The sequence below is a fragment of the Leptodactylus fuscus genome, chromosome 10, assembly GCF_031893055.1.
Source record: "Leptodactylus fuscus isolate aLepFus1 chromosome 10, aLepFus1.hap2, whole genome shotgun sequence".
NCBI classification, from domain to species: Eukaryota; Metazoa; Chordata; class Amphibia; order Anura; family Leptodactylidae; genus Leptodactylus; species Leptodactylus fuscus.
Window position 1 is genome coordinate 85,802,077 of NC_134274.1, and position 21,365 is coordinate 85,823,441.

Below are 21,365 nucleotides of genomic sequence, written 5' to 3' on the forward strand. Positions count from 1 at the left end.
CACACTAGCATCAGTGTCCGATGCTAATGTCCGCGCAAAATTTTAGCATCGGACACTAGCTGCGTCCGTTTACAATTTGCATTATTTCAAATGGGACATCCTGTAGCCGTTATGTATTATGGCTTTGCAGCCGGCCGGTCGGCTAGTCAATGTGAGTCCAACTTCTAAAACCCCTGGGAGAAGTTTAATGGGGACAAACATTGAGATAAATGGTCCAGCAGATAACAGGTGGCGGATACACTCTGTGCAGGATACACAGGAGCGGCTGACCACATAATGTCCATGCAGGTCTCGCAACAGCAAAGGTTGTTGGATAAGAAGGATCGGCTTGTTGGATTTCGGAACCTTTTGTTCTCTGGAAAGCTGAGCGACTGCTAGAGATCTCTCCCCACTCCAAATACATGCACACTTAGCTAAGCATTAGGGTTAGCCAAGTGTGCAAGGTACATTATCATAGTAATAAGCACCAGATAGCGAAGACACTGGACATGTACTTTAATATTTGTAGACACTTAGAACAGAACATTTATTGTACGTGCAGCCATATATCTCATGCATAACAACACGAATACTGGATATACTGAATATAGCGGATATACTGCTAAAAGTCTCATTCATTTAAGAAATCATGTGACCTCCGGGAGGCGCTGCTGAGCCCAAAGGCTTGGGAAATATCACAGTCATTAATACACTGACACAAGTAATAAGTGAAATGGAAGCGAATAGGAAAGGAAATCCTCAGTATTTACTAAAGACAACCACAATGTGCTCATTACTACGGGGCTTGTAGGAGCTGACACCTGCAAGAGAAACAGGACAACATTACATTGTGTTCTAGAAAGATAGATAGATAGATAGATAGATAGATAGATAGATAGATAGATAGATAGATGATAGATAGATAGATAGGAGATAGAGAGATAGATAGATAGATAGATAGATAGATAGATAGATAGATAGATAGATAGATAGGAGATAGATAGATAGGAGATAGAGAGATAGATAGATAGATAGATAGATAGATAGATAGATAGGAGATAGATAGATAGATAGATAGATAGATAGATAGATAGGAGATAGATAGATAGATAGATAGATAGGAGATAGATAGATAGATAGATAGATAGATAGATAGATAGATAGATAGATAGATAGATAGGAGATAGATAGATAGATAGATAGATAGGAGAAAGATAGATAGATAGATAGATAGATAGATAGATAGATAGGAGATAGATAGATAGATAGATAGATAGATAGATAGATAGGAGATAGATAGATAGATAGATAGATAGATAGATAGATAGGAGATAGATAGATAGATAGATAGATAGATAGATAGATAGGAGATAGATAGATAGATAGATAGATAGATAGATAGATAGATAGATGATAGAAGATAGATAGAGAGATAGATAGATAGATAGATAGATAGATAGATAGATAGATAGATAGATAGAGAGAGAGAGATAGATAACTACGCTAACATGGACGTTTTTGCTGTTTTTTTTATAGCTGTTTATACTAATAAAAAACTTTTTGTCTTTTTATATGCTTCCCATGGCTTTGAATATAGATTTACTTGTTTTGCTTTAATATTGATTTGTTTATTTATATGTATACATATAAATATATATTAATTTAATTTTTATTTATTTTATTTTTTATTTATTTATTTCTTATTTTTTCTTCATTATTCTATAACAAATATTCATGGTCTATTTAATTTTCTTGACTGTCCTAATTGGGTTATGGGTCCCAAAGATTGTGGGCTGATATACATGCGATCTATGGCAGTTTATATGTGTGTTTGGCCAGGGGGATGGAGGGTGTCCCCTATTGGTGTACCCTGGGTCCTCTTTTTCAGTCTGGTTGACCTCTTGGGCGGTAATATATTCGGGTCGTTTGTGCGACGCTGATGTAGGTCTGCCATAATATACCCTTCAATTGGACTATAGCTAAAAAATTAAAAAATATTTCTTTAATTTTGGGCCATATTATTATTTGTTTATACTTTATGGTTTAGATTAAATTATTTTTGATTTATTTATTTATTTTATTTATTTATTTTTTTACATTTTTTTTATAAAAAAAAAAATTTTTGTTTTTTTTATTTCATTTTTTGTTTTTTTTTTATTTATTTTTTATTTCTTTTCTGGCTATAGCAACACCTGACTATGTAGATGCACTGTGTCTGCTTGTTTTTTAACATGCAGGTTTACACAAGTGCACTGGGTAGTCTGGGTGGATGCCAGCTTTTGGTATGCCGCACATGACTTTATTTTACTCTGTGCATGCAGGGATATACTATGATTGATATATTCAGCCTGGGAAGGCATGTTTTTTATGTTTTTTTCTGATTTTGCACAGTAGTCACTTTTGGACACTGCAATGTATGAATAAACGCCCATGATACTAGTGAAAGCAAGTGGATGTTCCTCCTCCTCATATTTTATATATGATGTGATTTTATATATATGTGTCACTTATATTGATCTGAAAAAATGTTACTAGATCATCGTCTATTTAAAACACTTTGTTACACTGTATCTTTCACTCCACCTAAGTGTGTTTTGATGTTGTGTTGCATTGTATCCACATGCTAACTAATTAATTGTAATTATGCACCATATGATGTGGTTGTTATTTAAACTGGTGGTTTTCCCTCACTTCTTTGCTTGAGAAAGGTTCAGATAAGAACCGAAACGTCGCTGCTTGGAATAAATCCACACTTTTTCTAAATATTGGAGTGCTGCCATTTTTTCCATTTTCTATATAAAGTTGAAGATTAGCCACCTTCCAGTTTGGCTTTGCACCCGGTTTGTATGCTGTGCTGCTTCTGCATTTTTTTCTACTAGATAGATAGATAGATAGATAGATAGATAGATAGGAGATAGATAGATAGATAGATAGATAGATAGATAGATAGATAGATAGGAGATAGATAGATAGATAGATAGATAGATAGATAGATAGGAGATAGACAGATAGATGATAGATAGATAGATAGATAGATAGATAGATAGATAGATAGATAGATAGATAGGAGATAGATAGATAGATAGATAGATAGGAGATAGATAGATAGATGATAGACAGATAGATAGATAGATAGATAGATAGATAGATGATAGATAGATAGATAGATAGATAGATAGATAGATAGATAGAAGATAGATAGATAGGAGATAGATATATAGATAGATAGATAGATAGATAGATAGATAGGAGATAGATAGATAGATAGGAGATAGATAGATAGATAGATAGATAGATGATAGATAGATAGATAGATAGATAGATAGATACATAGATAGATAGAAGATAGATAGATAGATAGATAGACAGATAGATAGATAGGAGATAGATAGATAGATAGATAGAGAGATAGATAGACAGATAGATAGATAGATAGGAGATAGATAGATAGATAGATAGATAGGAGATAGATAGATAGGAGATAGATAGATAGATAGATAGATAGATAGATAGATAGATAGATAGGAGATAGATAGATAGATAGATAGATAGGAGATAGATAGATAGATAGATAGATAGATAGATAGGAGATAGATAGATAGATAGATAGATAGATAGGAGATAGATAGATAGATAGATAGATAGATAGGAGATAGATAGATAGATAGATAGATAGATAGATAGGAGATAGATAGATAGGAGATAGATAGATAGATAGATAGATAGATGATAGATAGATAGATAGATAGATAGACAGATAGATAGGAGATAGATAGATAGATAGATAGATAGAAGATAGATAGATAGATAGATAGATAGATAGGAGATAGATAGATAGATAGATAGATAGGAGATAGATAGATAGATAGATAGATAGATAGGAGATAGATAGATAGATAGATAGATAGATAGATAGATAGATAGGAGATAGATAGATAGATAGATAGATAGATAGATGATAGATAGATAGGAGATAGATAGATAGATAGATAGATAGATAGATAGGAGATAGATAGATAGATAGATAGATAGATAGATAGATAGATAGGAGATAGATAGATAGATAGATAGATAGGAGATAGATAGATAGATAGATAGATAGATAGATGATAGATAGATAGATAGATAGATAGATAGATAGATAGATAGGAGATAGATAGATAGATAGATAGATAGATAGATATGAGATAGATAGATAGATAGATAGATAGATAGATAGATAGATAGGAGATAGATAGATACATAGATAGATAGAAGATAGATAGATAGATAGATAGATAGATAGGAGATAGATAGATAGATAGGTAGATAGATAGATAGATAGATAGATAGATAGATAGGAGATAGATAGATAGATAGATAGATAGATAGATAGGAGATAGATAGATAGATAGATAGATAGATAGATAGATATGAGATAGATAGATAGATAGATAGATAGATGATAGATTGATAGATAGATAGAAGATAGATAGATAGATAGATAGATAGATAGATAGATAGATAGATAGATAGATAGGAGATAGATAGATAGATAGATAGATAGATAGAAGATAGATAGATAGATAGATAGATAGATAGATAGGAGATAGATAGATAGATAGATAGATAGATAGATAGATAGATAGGAGATAGATAGATAGATAGATAGATAGATAGATAGGCAGACAGATAGAGATAGATAGATAGATAGGAGATAGATAGATAGATAGATAGATAGATAGATAGATAGATAGAAGATAGATAGATAGATAGATAGATAGAAGATAGATAGATAGATAGATAGATAGATAGGCAGACAGATAGAGATAGATAGATAGATAGATAGATAGATAGGAGATAGATAGATAGATAGATAGATAGATAGATAGATAGATAGATAGAAGATAGATAGATAGGCAGACAGATAGAGATAGATAGATAGATAGATAGATAGGAGATAGATAGATAGATAGATAGATAGATAGATAGATAGATAGATAGGAGATAGATAGATAGATAGATAGATAGATAGATAGGAGATAGATAGATAGATAGATAGATAGATAGATAGAAGATAGATAGATAGATAGATAGATAGATAGATGATAGATAGATAGATGATAGATAGATAGATAGATAGATAGATAGATAGATGATAGATAGATAGATAGATAGATAGATAGATAGATAGGAGATAGATAGATAGAAGATAGATAGATAGATAGATAGATAGATAGGCAGACAGATAGAGATAGATAGATAGATAGATAGATAGATAGATAGATAGATAGATAGGAGATAGATAGATAGATAGATAGATAGATAGATAGGAGATAGATAGATAGATAGATAGATAGATAGATAGATAGATAGATGATAGATAGATAGGAGATAGATAGATAGAAGATAGATAGATAGATAGATAGATAGATAGATAGATAGAAGATAGATAGATAGATAGATAGATAGATAGATAGATAGGAGATAGATAGATAGATAGATAGATAGGAGATAGATAGATAGATAGATAGATAGATAGATAGATAGATAGGAGATAGATAGATAGATAGATAGATAGATAGATAGATAGATAGATATGAGATAGATAGATAGATAGATAGATAGATAGATGATAGATAGATAGATAGATAGATAGATGATAGATAGATAGATAGATAGATAGATAGATAGGAGATAGATAGATAGATAGATAGATAGATAGATAGATAGGAGATAGATAGATAGATAGATAGATAGATAGATATGAGATAGATAGATAGATAGATAGATAGATAGATGATAGATAGATAGATAGATAGATAGATAGATAGATAGATGATAGATAGATAGATAGATAGATAGATAGATAGGAGATAGATAGGAGATAGATAGATAGATAGATAGATAGATAGATAGATAGATAGGAGATAGATAGATAGATAGATAGATAGAAGATAGATAGATAGATAGATAGATAGATAGATAGATAGGCAGACAGATAGAGATAGATAGATAGATAGATAGATAGATAGATAGATAGATAGATAGATAGGAGATAGATAGATAGATAGATAGATAGATAGATAGATAGGAGATAGATAGATAGATAGATAGATAGATAGATAGATACTGAACAATATCTGGATTTCATGTCCCTCTCAGGTTCAGCGTTGGGGTGTAACCTGCAGCGACAGGTTGAAGCTGAAGTAGAATGGGGGCTGGGTAAGTGAGTATGGGCCATTATATAGTGGAATATTCCCGTAGGTAGCGGCCTGATGTGTCACTCTGTGGGGTAAGTATGGCTTGAGAACCAGTAAAGGCAGAAATATAGTGCGGGGGGCCAATATAAGGGGCAGTATACTGTGCGGGGGACAGTAACGGGGCAATATATTGTGTTGAGGCCAATATAGGGGCCGTATATTGTGTGGGGGACAGTAAAGTCTCCATATCTTGAGCACTGGAGGGGTAGGTGAGGTGGTGTGTACATTCTGATTGTCCAGGGGTGGGGGCCCAGTAGATATTTTGTTATGGGGCCCCGTCTTTCCTTATTACACACCTGGATAATAGAGAGATACGTTTTCCATTACTGACCTTCACTTAGTTGGCTTTCACCGCTCCAGAACTGCCAGTACGACTTCTCATTCTCATTTCCACTGAGATTGTTAATAGTTGTCACAAAAACTCCAAATGAATACACTTTTGTCTCAAAACTGGAGAAGGGAATAGTGTAATAGTAAGTGAGGATTATATAATAGTAAGAGAGGATTATATAATAGTAAGTGAGGATTATATAATAGTAAGTGAGGATTATATAATAGTAAGTGAGGATTATATTATAGTAAGTGAGGATTATATTATAGTAAGTGAGGATTATACAGTATAATAGTAAGAGAGGATTATATAATAGTAAGAAAGGATTATATAATAGTAAGAGGATTATATAATAGTAAGAGAGGATTATATTATAGTAAGTGAGGATTATACAGTATAATAGTAAGAGAGGATTATATTATAGTAAGTGAGGATTATACAGTATAATAGTAAGAGAGGATTATATAATAGTAAGTGAGGATTATATAATAGTAAGAAAGGATTATATAATAGTAAGAGAGGATTATATAATAGTAAGAGAGAATTGCAAATTTGTCATTCCCCGGTGTGCACAATAAAAGGAGCCTAGGAGCCCTCTCTATTATATACTATGTGAGCCAGGAGCCCTCTCCATTATATACTGTGTAACCCTAGGAGCCCTCTCCATTATATACTGTGTGAGCATAGGAGCCCTCTCTATTATATACTGTGTGAGCCTAGGAGCCCTCTCTATTATATACTATGTGAGCCTAGGAGCCCTCTCCATTATATACTGTGTGAGCCTAGGAGCCCTCTCCATTATATACTGTGTGAGCCTAGGAGCCCTCTCTATTATATACTGTGTGAGCCTAGGAGCCCTCTCTATTATATACTGTGTGAGCCTAGGAGCCCTCTCTATTATATACTGTGACCATAGGAGCATATTTTCTTTCACGGGATTTAAAGAGGATGTCAGAAAAGAATCTATTTTTGTCCAGAAACAGCGCCACTCTTGTCTAGAGACTGCCCCTGGTATTGCAGCTATATCAATCATGCAGAAAAGAAGTTAGATCTTTTTCTAGGCAGTATTCTCGCGGTGACTGTCCATTATATACAGTGTGAGCCTAGGAGCCCTCTCCATTATATACTGTGTGAAGCGAGGAGCCCTCTCTATTATATACTGTGTGAGCCTAGGAGCCCTCTACATTATATACTGTGTGAGCCTAGGAGCCCAATCTATTATATACTGTGTGAGCCTAGGAACCCTCTCCATTATATACTATGTGAGCCTAGGAGCCCTCTCCATTATATACTATGTGAGCCTAGGAGCCCTCTCTATTATATACTATGTGAGCCTAGGAGCCCTCTCCATTATATACCATGTGAGCCTAGGAGCCCAATCTATTATATACTATGTGAGCCTAGGAGCCCTCTCCATTATATACTATGTGAGCCTAGGAGCCCTCTCTATTATATACTGTGTGAGCCTAGGAGCCCTCTCTATTATATACTGTGTGAGCCTAGGAGCCCTCTCTATTATATACTGTGTGAGCCTAGGAGCCCTCTCTATTATATACTGTGTGAGCCTAGGAGCCCTCTCCATTATATACTGTGTGACCCTAGGAGCCCTCTCCATTATATACTGTGTGAGCCTAGGAGCCCTCTCTATTATATACTGTGTGAGCCTAGGAGCCCTCTCTATTATATACTGTGTGAGCCTAGGAGCCCTCTCCATTATATACTGTGTGACCCTAGGAGCCCTCTCCATTATATACTGTGTGAGCCTAGGAGCCCTCTCTATTATATACAGTGTGAGCCTAGGAGCCCTCTCTATTATATACTGTGTGAGCCTAGGAGCCCCCTCTATTATATACTGTGTGAGCCTAGGAGCCCTCTCCATTATATACTGTTTGAGCCTAGGAGCCCTCTCCATTATATACTATGTGAGCCTAGGAGCCCTCTCTATTATATACTGTGTGAGCCTAGGAGCCCTCTCCATTATATACTATGTGACCCTAGGAGCCCTCTCTATTATATACTGTGTGAGCCTAGGAGCCCTCTACATTATATACTGTGTGAGCCTAGGAGCCCAATCTATTATATACTGTGTGAGCCTAGGAGCCCTCTCCATTATATACTATGTGAGCCTAGGAGCCCTCTCTATTGTATATTATGTGAGCCTAGGAGCCCTCTCTATTATATACTGTGTGAGCCTAGGAGCCCTCTCCATTATATACTGTGTGAGCCTAGGAACCCTCTCTATTATATACTTTGTGACCCTAGGAGCTCTCTCTATTATATACTATGTGACCCTAGGAGCTCTCTCTATTATATACTATGTGAGCCTAGGAGCCCTCTCTATTATATACTGTGTGAGCCTAGGAGCCCTCTCTATTATATACTGTGTGAGCCTAGGAGCCCTCTCCATTATATACTGTGTGAGCCTAGGAGCCCTCTCTATTATATACTGCGTGAGCCTAGGAGCCCTCTCTATTATATACTGCGTGAGCCTAGAAGCCCTCTCCATTATATACTATGTGAGCCTAGGAGCCCTCTCTATTGTATATTATGTGAGCCTAGGAGCCCTCTCTATTATATACTGTGTGAGCCTAGGAGCCCTCTCCATTATATACTGTGTGACCCTAGGAGCCCTCTCCATTATATACTGTGTGAGCCTAGGAGCCCTCTCTATTATATACTGTGACCATTGGAGCATATTTTCTTTCACAGGATTTAAAGAGGATGTCAGAAAATAATCTATTTTTGTCCAGAAACAGCGCCACTCTTGTCTAGAGACTGCCCCTGGTATTGCAGCTATATCAATCATGCAGAAAAGAAGTTAGATCTTTTTCTAGGCAGTATTCTCGCGGTGACTGTCCCATATGGAACATATTTTATTTGTTTCCTACAAAAATCGTGGCATGTGTTTTGGACACGGACCACATTAAGGCCTTAATACAGAATATGTCCAAATGACAGAACTGAAAGGGTAAATGGCGCTAATGGGATGATGAATTTTTGCTATTTTTTCCACGTCTTGGAACAAGTTCCCGTTTTGGAGTCCACTACACAATGACTATAATGGTCACATATGGCATCTATCATCTTACTGAACAGAAGTGCTGCACGCCTCGCTAATATTTATGGATTTGTTTTATGGAACGTAGACAAACACTGAACCCCATGGTCATATCTAGAGGAAAGCCGACCAATGGTGCAAAGAATGTGAACTCCACATCTGGTCCATTCTCAGAAACCTCCACTCTGCTGGATCTTACCTGAAGTTTTTAGGATCGAGCTCGGCTGCCTTTTCCATAACCTGGAGAACAGTGGATCCTTCCTCCACGGACACAATCATGGAGTGCTTAAAGTTGTCTCCGACCAAGTCATTGACAATAGTGAGTTCCACTGAAATCAAGGGAGCTTTCCGGAACAAAAAAAATAAAGCAAAAAGTAAATGGGGGTCATGAACTGACGGAATCCTTATCACCCAGGTACAGGTCCTCCGACATACTCACCTGGGCCCTCCAGTGCCCTCCCGGCACACAGCAGGCACGTCAGACACAGAAGGTAAGCCAACATGTTGGAGGTTGTGAAATATCTGGGAGTCTGAGGCAACGTCCGATATATATAAGATGTGAGTCTAACCAATCAGGTGTCACCTCTCAGTAACTCATTACACCTCTGGTTCTTGTCTACGTAAGACACGAGACTGCAAGGTGGACTGGGAGACACCAGGTGGAAGGGACCCGGCAGGTGGAGGGAGATGAAGACACAAGGCGGTAGGGGCTTTGTGCTAAGTTGGATGTGTGTAGCCTGGGGCGTACCCAGGATTTTCATGAGGGTGGTCCACATCTGCTGCTATACTTCTCCCAGTGGCTGCAAAAACTTCCCCAGAAGATCCTCGCAACCACTCTTCTTCCAGTACAACAGGAGAGCGGCACCAAGGAGCACCAGCAGGCGTTTGGGGGGAATTGGAAGTGGAACGCCTCTCCTCCTACCAGTATCATTCAGAAGAGTGGTGGTCAGGCAGGGTCAGCAAGAAGATGCTCTTAACATTGGAATGTCCTCTTGTGTACGTCCCTGGGGTAAAGCTACAGAACCAGACCAGTGGGCTCCGATTCTTCTAGCCAAGACCACCAACAATATGTAGGTTTTTGACTATCAGAAAAAATCTGCTTCAAATTCCTACATGTGAACACCCCCTTAAAGAAAGAAGATCCATGAATGGTCACTATAGGAGTCCTGCCATGACACAAAGTGCCAATGACCTCCAACATCATGGTCCTGTTATGTCTTATCTCATCCTCCACATTAGGTACACAGCCAGTGTAACAATAAACAGGTTATTTTTGGCCACGTTCCAGTGTGAACATTGTGTTCACTGAGCTGATTGTATTAGACGGAAACTATTGGCTCATATAAATTTACCGCAGTTTCCTCTTACGTCATCTTGGGTTGCTAATCCTACTGTGAACTCTCTTAGAAAGCACAGGGAAGTCGTCAGGACTCACTCCAGACTGGTGAGGCTGAAGCTCATGGACATATGGACATTGTTTGGCCGGTGCAAACCAGATTCAACAAAGATTTTTGAAATATTTTTGTTTCCACCAAAACTGAAATTTTTGACTGTCCATTTGCGCCTCCATACCATAGATCGGTTACATATGTATTTGGACCAAAATAAATCTTGGGTCCGAGCCACCAGAATTTGAAACAAGAAGAACATGGACATCACCACGTCCGTCTACTCACCTTCATTGCTTGGACATGAGATGTTTTTGACGGAGACATAACTTTTACCCCACAAGACCGGTAGAAGCTGAGCGGCCGCGATCGGCAGGGAGAATTTCTTTTGTGGTATCAGACCGATCATCTTAGATAAGGTTTGAGGACAGTCCCAGCGTTGTGTAGCATAGAAAGGCTTGGAAGTTGTCAGGGCCTAGAAGGGTTAACATGTATTTGTAGATGTCTGAATTCAACCAGGAGTGTCGAATAATAATATAGAAGAAAATACTTTAAAAAATTATCGTATGTTTACAAAAATATTTAGGAACTGGAAACTGAATGGGGCTACAATGCACGAGGATCGGCACGTGCACCACCCCGCAACTCAATGGCTCAAATCCATGGGTTGGTTGTAGATTTCTGCTGTAAATTCCAGACAGAAAAATCTTCCATTGTAAAGGGGAACCCCCATTTTCTAATTGCCTAGGAGGCATGGCAGGTGTTGACCATGGTAGGTGTTGACCATGGTAGGTGTTGACCATGGCAGGTGTTGACCATGGCAGGTGTTGACCATGGTAGGTGTTGACCATGGTAGGTGTTGACCATGGTAGGTGTTGACCATGGCAGGTGTTGACCATGGCAGGTGTTGACCATGGTAGGTGTCGACCATGGTAGGTGTTGACCATGGTAGGTGTCGACCATGGCAGGTGTTGACCATGGTAGGTGTTGACCATGGTAGGTGTTGACCGTGACGTTCAGCTCCTGAGCAGGGTCTCCCCCCACCATACACATGTACGGAGGTGTTCTGCACACATGGCCCACTTGCTCCCACACCAACTATATACATGACCTGAACAGAAACCACAGTGATAGGACCTACCATGACTCCATCCAACCCCACCTCTGACTGTCCCTCAGCCCCTCCACCAGCAGGGTCTGGTCCAGGTGGGGTTTTAAATAGAGAAGAGCAATGGTGGCCATTTTTTTTTTCATAACCTTAACCCTAGAGCCAAAACGATCTACTGGATCTTGATAAGAAGATGCCAAGTAGAATTTAAGGCGGGTACCCTGACATTGTTCTTTAGTTTTGACCTATTCTCAGTCTCTTGTGGATATCCTTACCTGTGCAGCCAGTCCAGTGCTATAGATATTACCAATTATCCCATCATTCTGAGCATCCAAGATCATGTCCAGCAGTTCTCCAAGGGTGGACTTCACAGTGGCACGCGTATTTTGGGGCACGTCTTCCATCTCAAGGACACAAGTAAATCCCATCACTGCCACAGCCGCCGTATCTAAGAAGAGAAGTGGACATTCATTTGGTTCCATATGTTTTATACAAGGTTGGTAACAAGGAGGCATCATCTACGTCTAGTGGAAAGAACGTTTCACCGGCAACGTAGACGGGGATTCTTTACAGTAAGAGCAGCGATGCTATGGACCTCTCTGCCCCATGAAATAGTCATGGCGGACTCATTGAGCAAGTTCAAAGAGGGCCCGGACGTTGAACCAAAAAATATTACGGGTTATGAGTTCTAGATTTTAGTAAGGACAAGTTGATCCAGGGTTTTATATTGATTGTTGGAGTTGGAAAGGAATTGGCATCAGCCTCATCAACCCCTTTTGTTTTTCTTCTGGATCATCACTGTAGGGTTTTAGGTTGGACTTGATGGACCTGCGTCTTCATCCAACCTCAACTACCATATAGCTTTATCTTATACCTATACTCAATGGCATGCACAGAAGAGAGTGGGCGCCATTACAAAGAACCTCATTGATCCAGGTTGTGCCACCCATGTCCGAAGGGCACAGTGTTTGTTGTATTCTCCATGACCCTTGGACTAGTTCTTCATCCTAAGAATGTAATTTCTCTGTAGGCAGTCCTGGAAGGTCTCTCCAAGGGCCCCATAGGACCACATGGGCTTTCCTTGTGATATGTCCATACTTGGCTATACCGAGGTCCACAGTCACTATTGTTGTATTGGACTGTCTGAGATAAATTGCCCATCACTATGAAAATTTTTTATATCACGACTGTTTTTCAGTTTTTTAACACCAGTTTCTGGATTATAATATACGTGTAATATTTATGCAAGGACTCACCTACAGAAAACGTGTGCCCAGATGGGTTTGTAGGAATCGCTTTCGCAACAGCATCTGCGGCCGTAATAGCGGAAGGTTGGGACATCACGCACAGAGCTAGCACATCGAGGCCGACTTGGTACCAGGTAGTCAGAGGAGAACCATGGCTGTCTGTAATAAAGTCAGAGATGATTCCTGTCACATGTCAATTACACAGCCAAAAATATGTTCCCTATGGGATATAGACAGAGAGCTTTCTAAGATTAGAAGATCTTCCAACCAGTGGCGTAACTACCGCGGAGGCAGCGGAGGAGGCTGCCACAGGGCCCGGGACATTAGGGGGCCCGGTGATAGCCGCTACCGCTGTGTTTTTTTCTTTTTTCTTAATAGGCCGTTACCGGCTAGAGTCCAACCGGTAACGGGCCCTATTTACTTACCAATCCTAGCTGGGCCGGGATCGGTAAGTGACACCGCGGGCCCCACAAAGACTATTATTATACTTTGCAGACCCCCGAGTATAATGATCAGAGGCCTGGGAGAGGTAAGAAACATAAAAAACTGTGTTACTTACCTCTCCGGCTCCGGGCAGGCTTCGGCCTAGTTGTCTGACGTCTCTGACATCCCATGACCCCGGTCTGCTTCCCGGGTCATGTGACGTCCGACGTCATTGGAGAAGGACAACAGCGGAGTCCGGGGACAGGTGAATAACAGTAGCTTTTTATGTTTTTATTCCCCCGGGTCTCCGATTATTATACTCTGGGGTCTGAAAAGATATATAGAGTATAATAATTGTTTATGGGTGTCCACAGTGGGACATAATACTGTGTGCAGGGGCCACTATGGGACATAATACTGTGTGCAGGGGCCACTATGGGACATAATACTGTGTGCAGGGGCCACTATGGGACATAATACTGTGTGCAGGGGCCACTATGGGACATAATACTGTGTGCAGGGGCCACTATGGGACATAATACTGTGTACATTGGCCACTATGGGGGATAATACTGTGTGCAGGGGCCACTATGGGGCATAATACTGTGTGCAGGGGCCACTATGGGGTATAATACTGTGTGTAGGGGCCACTATGGGGCATAATACTGTGTGCAGGGGCCACTATGGGGGATAATACTGTGTGCAGGGGCCACTATGGGACATAATACTGTGTGCAGGGGCCACTATGGGACATAATACTGTGTGCAGGGGCCACTATGGGACATAATACTGTGTACAGGGGCCACTATGGGGGATAATACTGTGTGCAGGGCCACTATGGGACATAATACTGTGTGCAGGGGCCACTAAGGGAAATAATACTGTGTGCAGGGGCCACTATGGGACATAATACTGTGTGCAGGGGCCACTAAGGGACATAATACTGTGTGCAGGGGACACTATGGGACATAATACTGTGTGCAGGGGCCACTATGGGACATAATACTGTGTGCAGGGGCCACTATGGGGGATAATACTGTGTGCAGGGGCCACTATGGGACATAATACTGTGTGCAGGGGCCACTATGGGACATAATACTGTGTGCAGGGGCCACTATGGGACATAATACTGTGTGCAGGGGCCACTATGGGACATAATACTGTGTACAGGGGCCACTATGGGGGATAATACTGTGTGCAGGGCCACTATGGGACATAATACTGTGTGCAGGGGCCACTAAGGGACATAATACTGTGTGCAGGGGCCACTATGGGACATAATACTGTGTGCAGGGGTCACTATGGGACATAATACTGTGTGCAGGGGCCACTATGGGGGATAATACTGTGTGCAGGGGCCACTATGGGGGATAATACTGTGTGCAGGGGCCACTATGGGACATAATACTGTGTGCAGGGGCCACTAAGGGACATAATACTGTGTGCAGGGGCCACTATGGGACATAATACTGTGTGCAGGGGCCACTATGGGACATAATACTGTGTGCAGGGGCCACTATGGGGTATAATACTGTGTGCAGGGCCACTATGGGACATAATACTGTGTGCAGGGGCCACTATGGGACATAATACTGTGTGCAGGGGCCACTATGGGACATAATACTGTGTGCAGGAGCCACTATGGGGCATAATACTGTGTACAGGGGCCACTATGGGACATAATACTGTGTGCAGGGGTCACTATGGGGACATAATACTGTGTGCAGGGGCCACTATGGGGCATAATACTGTGTACAGGGGCCACTATGGGACATAATACTGTGTGCAGGGGTCACTATGGGGACATAATACTGTGTGCAGGGGCCACTATGGGACATAATACTGTGTGCAGGGGTCACTATGGGGGATAATACTGTGTGCAGGGGCCACTATGGGACATAATACTGTGTGCAGGGGACACTATGGGGGATAATACTGTGTGCAGGGGCCACTATGGGACATAATACTGTGTGCAGGGGCCACTATGGGACATAATACTGTGTGCAGGGGACACTATGGGGGATAATACTGTGTGCAGGGGCCACTATGGGACATAATACTGTGTGCAGGGGTCACTATGGGGGATAATACTGTGTGCAGGGGCCACTATGGGACATAATACTGTGTGCAGGGGCCACTATGGGACATAATACTGTGTGCAGGGGTCACTATGGGACATAATACTGTGTGCAGGGGCCACTGTGGGGCATAATAGAGTGCACAGGAATGCGGAGGAGGGGGTCGGTTGAGGTCTTCGGTGCCTGCCGGGGGGGGGGGTCATGTCAAAAGTTTGCCACGGGGCCCCACCATTCTTAGTTACGCCACTGCGTCCAACTATAGAATATAATTATAGGGGGACGTTCCTCAGAGCTCGGCGTCATTGCTTAGTGGTAAGCCACGCCATTCTGACAGTAGGGAGATATAGGTATCAATAGGTCTCCAGTAACTCAGTACATGAGGAGAGGTGGGGGGTAAGGGGGGGATGAAGCTGCCTGTGAGGTAGACTAAATATTGTGAGGGGGCAGCAGGAGAGACTCAGTGCTACACATGGAAGAACCCAACACCTCAGATCTAAAAATCATATTATCAAAAATGATGGAGAAGAAACGCCTTCAATACCCAATAAGATGTCTGCCTCTATACACCGTATACCCTTCTACCGCCATTGCGATGTTTGTAATGACCAGTCTGGTACACGTTGCTTCCTTTTCCTTCATGGGTTGGATCATGTAAATCTTGAAACTCACCAACTCTGTCCAGTTCTTCCTGGGCCTTGTCCTCGAGAAGCTGAACGAGGTCGCCATTACAGTTGGGAAGTACGGTGGGGTCGGCACACGAGGAGCGCAGGGCGAGGACGTAGAGGGCGACTTTTCCTGAAGAGAAGGTTTCATCTACAAAGATGGGGAGAAGAATATCAGAAGAAGCGGCATCAGATGTTCTGCTGAGATACAGATTCAGTCATCTTAAAGGGGAAAAAAAATTACATGACCCCCCCACCCCCCTCCCACTAAATCTAATATTTCAAATAATCCAAAATGAGCTGTTATAGGGAGGACCAGAGCGCTGTGCGGAGGCTGCCGGCCCTCTCCTCGCTTCCGGGAACTGATGCAGCCTTGTTCAGGGGTTGCCGGTCTCCTCCTGAAACAGATGAGGGACTTCCAGTTTTGGCCTAGTCGCGGGGCGGAGCCTATTTAAGGGGGGCTCTGGCTCCGGACTGCCACTGACTTGTCCTGGTAGTAAGTGTTTCTCCTGGTCTGATTACCTGTGTTTTGACCCCTTGCCTTGACCTCTGACCTTGCCTTTGCCTCCTGATTGTGTACTCTGCCTGTTCCTGTTTATGACCCCAGCTGGCCTCTAGACCTCTGCTCCCTGAACTCTGCTTTGTACTTCGCTACTGCTCCTGTTACCAACTCGGCCTGCCTGACGTTCCATTTGGATTTCCCTTTGTACTGTGTTGCCCTCTTGCTGACAACCCGGACCGTACAACTACGATTTACCCTGTGCCGCCACCTACTGACCACTCACCTCAGCCTTCTAGATTTACACTGTGTCGCCACCAGCTGACGACCCACCTCAGCCTTCTAGATTTACGCTGTGCCGCCACCTGCTGACCACCCACCTCAGTCTTCTAGATTTACGCTGTGCTGCCACCTGCTGACCACTCACCTCAGCCTTCTAGATTTACGCTGTGCTGCCACCTGCTGACCACCCACCTCGGCCTTCTAGATTTACGCTGTGCTGCCACCTGCTGACCACCCACCTCAGCCTTCTAGATTTACGCTGTGCCGCCACCTGCTGCCCACCCAACTCAGCCTTCTAGATTTACACTGTGCCGCCACCTGCTGACCACCCACCTCAGCCTTCTAGATTTCCGCTGTGCCACCACCTGCTGACCACCCACCTCAGCCTTCTAGATTTACGCTGTGCTGCCACCTGCTGACCACCCACCTCAGCCTTCTGAATTTACGCTGTGCCGCCACCTGCTGACCACCCACCTCAGTCTTCTAGATTTACGCTGTGCCGCCACCTGCTGACCACTCACCTCAGCCTTCTAGATTTACGCTGTGCCACCACCAGCTGACGACCCACCTCAGCCTTCTAGATTTACGCTGTGCTGCCACCTGCTGACCACCCACCTCAGCCTTCTGAATTTACGCTGTGCCGCTACCAGCTGATGACCCACCTCAGCCTTCTAGATTTACGCTGTGCCGCCACCTGCTGCCCACCCAACTCAGCCTTCTAGATTTACACTGTGCCGCCACCTGCTGACCACCCACCTCAGCCTTCTAGATTTCCGCTGTGCCACCACCTGCTGACCACCCACCTCAGCCTCCTAGATTTACGCTGTGCTGCCACCTGCTGACCACCCACCTCAGCCTTCTGAATTTACGCTGTGCCGCCACCTGATGACCACCCACCTCAGCCTTCTAGATTTACGCTGTGCCGCCACCTGCTGACCACCCACCTCAGCCTTCTAGATTTCCGCTGTGCCGCCACCTGCTGACCACCCACCTCAGCCTTCTAGATTTACGCTGTGCCACCACCTGCTGACCACCCACCTCAGTCTTCTAGATTTACGCTGTGCCGCCACTTGCTGACCACCCACCTCAGCCTTCTAGATTTACGCTGTGCCGCCACCTGCTGACCACCCACCTCAGCCTTCTAGATTTACGCTGTGCCGCCCCCGGCTGACCACCCACCTCAGCCTTCTAGATTTACGCAGTGCCGCCACCTGCTGACCACCCACCTCAGCCTTCTAGATTTACGCTGTGCCACCACCTGTTGACCACCCACCTCAGCCTTCTATATTTACGCTGTGCCGGCACCTGCTGACCACCCACCTCAGCCTTCTAGATTTACGCAGTGCCGCCACCTGCTGACTACTCACCTCAGCCTTCTAGATTTCCGCTGTGCCGCCACCTGCTGACCATCCACCTCAGCCTTCTGGACCCTTTGACCTAAATCGCAACCCGAAACATCTGCTGGTAAGAGATCTCAGTGTCTGGTTTGCTGTGATTTGTGGCGCCCTCTGTGTTTGGCCTTTCCTGACCCGTACTCTCCGCCCAGCAGTGCAGCCAAGTCCACCCCCAACATCTGGGGCTCCGGTGAACTCCATTGTGAGGTTGGAGTTGGTGCGACCCGGGGGTGTTGGACGCACGGCGCCATGTTACCATTGTTATCGGTGTGTCTAGTGCTGGTTCTCACTTTGGCTCTGAACTACATCTACTGTACGATCCTAACATCAGCGAGCAGTGAAAGGGTTACATGTATTTCGAAACAATCCCCTGCCTTTGTGCTGTCCCGCCACGCGCCCTTTCGTAATTCGGTACAGTACGGCCCTGAGGAATTTGTCTTCTATGTTCCTCCTTCACTTCCTTAGACTTTATAGTAAATCTCTGCAAAACTGGATTATCCGCACCCTATAGGAGCAGAGGAGGCACGCCCCAAATAATCCGCTGTCATACGGGGTGGGGCCTCACCTATAATGTCTGTACACGAAATGCTGCGCGTGTAGGTGTCTATAATAGATACATATATATAATATATCATTTATGGAAATTATATAAATAAAAATAAATTCAAAAATTTCTATAAATTATAAAAAATAAATTGTAACTTGATATTAAATGTTTCCTCTGCAGCCCCCACCATTCCGGAGCAACAAGCGCAGGTAGTTTTGGTGCCTGATGTGCTCTGTAATGTCAGGTGGGCGGTGTCATTCAGACCCCCAATCAGAGGCAGCCAGTGTCAGAGCTCAGAGTCACACCCCCTTGTCTGCTCCTGCCTGACCCCGCCCCCCTGACAGTACAGAGTGTAAATAGTATATCAGGCACCAAAACCAACAGCACTGATTGCTCAGGAACGGTCGGGGCTAGAGGAAAAATTCCAACTGTGCTGGAATCAGCAGAGCAGCGACTATTAAATGGTTAAAGAGCTGGACTTGTTGGAGGGGGTGAGAGGTCCTCTTTAGTTTGTTTAAAATTAAGGTGAGATCACTATAAAAATAATGAGTCTAGTAGATATTCCTCCACATCCTGACGAGACACTGCACAGTATACACTATATACACATTAGACTGAGTCTAATTCCTTATAAGACGTCTCCCTGACAATCACAGACGTTCCTTTACGTATACGGATCCCTTAGACTCACTGTGGTTGATCTTCTGAGCTGCATCTTCCTTCAGTTGTGTCACCAGCAAGTCTTGAGCATAGACGTCTTTGATTTGTCCTAAGTTCAGGGCCAGGAGGACGCTGGGGTCGGGGGTGACACACGGTCCCACACTTCTCGCCATGTTAATCGCCAAGCTGATGACATTGGACTTCTGGGTATCAGTCGCCTCTGCGGAAAGATGAGAAGATCTGTTAGATGGTCCTGCAATGACACCACAGATGGTCCAATGATCTTCAGGTTCTTTATCCTATTAGACTTACGGCAGACGGCATCAGCCCAGCAGACATGGAGGAGGCTCACGAGCCCAGCACATAAGATGGTGACCTGCTTCATCCTCATCCCGTCCTGTAGAGTGACACCTTCTATCTTCCTCCTCCTTATACATCAGCTGGATTTGGCAATCACCCAATGACTCCAGTGTTTGCAATCACTTTCCTCACCTCGCACCGCACATTGGCAGCAAATCAGTATATCAAGGAATCTGCACAGTACAAGGCGCCGCCATGCTCATCCTGGTGCCAGGGGGGTGAAATGATCACCCAAAAAGGTGCCATAGAAGAACACGACATCCAGTATAACTCCTCACTCTTCATCCAAGGCCAGGTCTACAATGGCTCGACCCAAGAGTTGGACGATGTTCAAGTTGTAGATTTCATCTTCTGTGACGTCTGCAGAGTTCTCCGGTACAGTCACTTTAAGACACCCAAGATGGTGACTGGCCGGGTCAAGGAAGCCTAGTAATCTTGTAGAGACGTTCCTTGGAGACCCTTGTGTGTTGCTCATGTGGCCATGATAGAGACGACACGTGTGGCCACCGGATGTCCTGCACATATGGCTGAGCTGTTGGCGTCCCTCATACAGGTCATATACAATGGCTCCTCAGATCATGTAGGATTAGAGCGCCACCATGAGGCCTCCATACTTGGACCCTGCAGTCGTGGGATCTCACACAGAATCTGGCTCCGGTCAGCGCATCAAATCCCAATATGACCCCTCAGGGCGCCAGTCATTTATAGAGCCCAGGCCCAGCGTCACCCAGTGTTAGTACACCATGAATCTGAGGTCCGGCGTCTTCTCCTAAACCTCCAGGACACCTCCAGGACATTCTGAGCTGCAGGTCTTCCAGAGTCAGCGCTCACACCGGGTCCTACTAAAAGTCTCCCCTCTACTCCGTCCATCTCTCCAGGCCGCCATAACCCCTATAGCACAGCAGAGGCACCAGCCATAGATAACCCCACCAAGACCGCCAACGCTCCGGGGCCTACCGCAATGGTCTGCACATCGGGCCTGAGACCTTCTACCCTCCTCAGCCCTCAGTTATCCTACAAGATGCTGCTGTTGTGGGGTCTCTGCTTGGCTTACATTGTCCCACCGCCTCTCACCACCTGCCACTCTGCCCCCAGATTCATGTCCCT

At 43.3% G+C, this 21,365-nt stretch overlaps 1 protein-coding gene across 1 annotated transcript; it reads right to left on the minus strand.

The window, feature by feature from the left end:
* Positions 1-706: 706 nt before the first annotated feature.
* Positions 707-20,308, minus strand: LOC142183468 (cobalamin binding intrinsic factor-like). Its single transcript, XM_075258569.1, has 9 exons — positions 20,211-20,308; positions 19,930-20,118; positions 16,524-16,667; positions 13,363-13,512; positions 12,382-12,554; positions 11,287-11,473; positions 9,810-9,954; positions 6,553-6,671; positions 707-800 (listed from the first exon to the last, which is right to left on the minus strand). Exons 1-9 carry the CDS (start codon positions 20,287-20,289, stop codon positions 739-741), a joined length of 1,248 nt encoding a protein of 415 aa, XP_075114670.1. The 5' UTR covers positions 20,290-20,308; the 3' UTR covers positions 707-738.
* Between the last annotated feature and the right edge of the window lie 1,057 nt (positions 20,309-21,365).